This window comes from Salvia splendens, chromosome 4 (genome assembly GCF_004379255.2).
Source record: "Salvia splendens isolate huo1 chromosome 4, SspV2, whole genome shotgun sequence".
NCBI classification, from domain to species: domain Eukaryota; kingdom Viridiplantae; phylum Streptophyta; class Magnoliopsida; order Lamiales; family Lamiaceae; genus Salvia; species Salvia splendens.
This window is the reverse complement of record NC_056035.1, coordinates 4,002,380-4,004,433: the sequence shown is the minus strand read 5'-3', so window position 1 is coordinate 4,004,433 and position 2,054 is coordinate 4,002,380. Positions and strand designations below refer to the sequence as shown.

General features: G+C 45.9%; 1 protein-coding gene across 1 annotated transcript; it reads left to right on the top strand.

Moving 5' to 3' along the window:
- The first annotated feature begins 361 nt into the window (after nucleotides 1–361).
- LOC121797967 (probable carboxylesterase 6) lies at nucleotides 362–1,758 on the top strand. The gene has a single exon (XM_042196758.1). The coding sequence runs from the start codon at nucleotides 562–564 to the stop codon at nucleotides 1,543–1,545; it is 984 nt and encodes a 327-aa protein (XP_042052692.1). The 5' UTR covers nucleotides 362–561; the 3' UTR covers nucleotides 1,546–1,758.
- The last annotated feature ends 296 nt before the right edge of the window (nucleotides 1,759–2,054 follow it).

Here is a 2,054-nt window from a genome sequence, read left to right as displayed (position 1 = left end):
TTGCACTGAATTGCAGTTTGGTACTGAAATTGAAGTTTGAGTATAATTGCATCAAAATTCAAAGCAGAGGGGCAATCGTAAAACACGTTGCTAAAATTTAATTATTTAAAGCCATCGCATTCTCACTAGATGAAAGAACGTGTGCCGGCCATTTCCACACTTATATGCGTCATATTTTTAATATACTTCAAATGTGTGGCGATTTCTTAATATATTTTGTTTTAATGTCAAATCTCATTATATTAATATGCCTAGTATGTTAAATTTAGTTTGAAATACTATAAGATGAAATTTCATGCGATAATATAATATTACCGAAAGTTACTACAATGAGATAACAAGATCAATAATTGTATCACGACTCACGTATATGTCCTACTTCCAAGTTCCAATCTTATCTCTTCTTCCATGACTTGCCAGTAGCCTCTATAAATACAACCTCTTCCAACCCCAATATTGCCCCAAACAAACAACACTTCAGTTCCACAATATCTCTCTCTCTATATATATACAAAACACACACCAACACAGATACACAAACACAACTGTATATATATTCCAATGGGTGCGATGACAATGGAGGCAAACCTGAGCAGCCACCAAATGAGAGGCAAAGCTTCCCAACACAAACTCCAAGTAGTTGAGGAAATTGAGGGCCTCATCAAGGTATACAACAACGGCCACGTGGAGCGCCCCGAAATCGTGCCAAGTGTCGGGTGCTCATTGGCCCCTGACCTCGGGGTCACGTGCCGTGACGCAACCATCGACACGTACACCAATCTCTGGGCACGCATCTACGTCCCCACCGCCGCCAACAAACTTCCCTTGCTCCTCTACTTCCACGGCGGCGGATTCTGCGTCGGCGCCGCGTCCTGGGCCTGCTACCACGAATTCCTCGCCACCCTCGCCGCCAGAGCCTCCTGCGCCGTCGTCTCCGTCAACTACAGGCTGGCGCCGGAGCACCCCCTCCCCGCCGCCTACGACGACGGCGTCAAGGCGGCGATCTGGGTCAAGCAGCAGGAGTGGGCCGGGAAATGCGATTTCTCTCGAATCTTCCTCGCCGGAGACAGCGCCGGCGCGAACATCGCCTACAATGTGGGGCTGAGGGTGGCGAATCCGATCGGCTTCGGAGCGATCAAGGGCTTGGTGATGATACAGCCGTTTTTCGGCGGCGAGGCGCGGACGCGGTCGGAGGTGTGCTCGGCACAGCCGCCGCGGTCGGCGCTGACGCTGGCGGCGGCGGACGCGTACTGGCGGATGGCGCTTCCGGCGGGGGCCGGCCGCGACCACCCGTGGTGCAATGCGGGATCGGCGGCGGAGCTTCGGCGGGCGGGGGCGGCGGTGATGGTGTGCGTAGCGGAGACGGACATATTGAGGGATCGGAATTTGGAATTTTCCGGCGGGCTGGCGAGGGAAGGGGTGAGGGTGGTGCAAGTGATGAGTAAAGGCGTTGGGCATGCGTTTCAGATTCTTAATAAGTCGCATTTGGCCAAAACGCGCCTTCACGAGTTGTTGTCTCATGTCAAAAATTTTGTGGGTAGATGATAAGTGGAATTTATTAGCCATGTCACTTTTTATTTTATTTATTATTGTTAACAAGATATGATGAAGTAGTTAGAACTTGTTCCTGAGTTTAGTGTTTGAGAAGCTTTGTGTTTATGCACCCTCCATTTGGGGCATAGTGGAAGAAGTCTTTTAAGAAATGACAAATAACACTCAACTCTCTTACACTATTAATCATGTAATTCATGTGTCCCACCATGATTGTTCTTTGTTCTTTTCTTGTAGGATTATATATGGATTTCGTATTAGTCTATGTTTATGATATTGACAAATATTTATAATCTAAATGTAATTTATAAAATACATATATAGACCGAGAATATGATAATGATAGCATATTTTATTTCATAGCTAGACACTTTTTCCCTTATGTCAAAATTAGGCATAAACTTGGACTACTAACAGTTGTATGGTCTACAAAAATTGCAACATAAAAATATGAAAAATCAATCAATACCATCCATAGAAAATGCAAATCTTTGAATCAACAT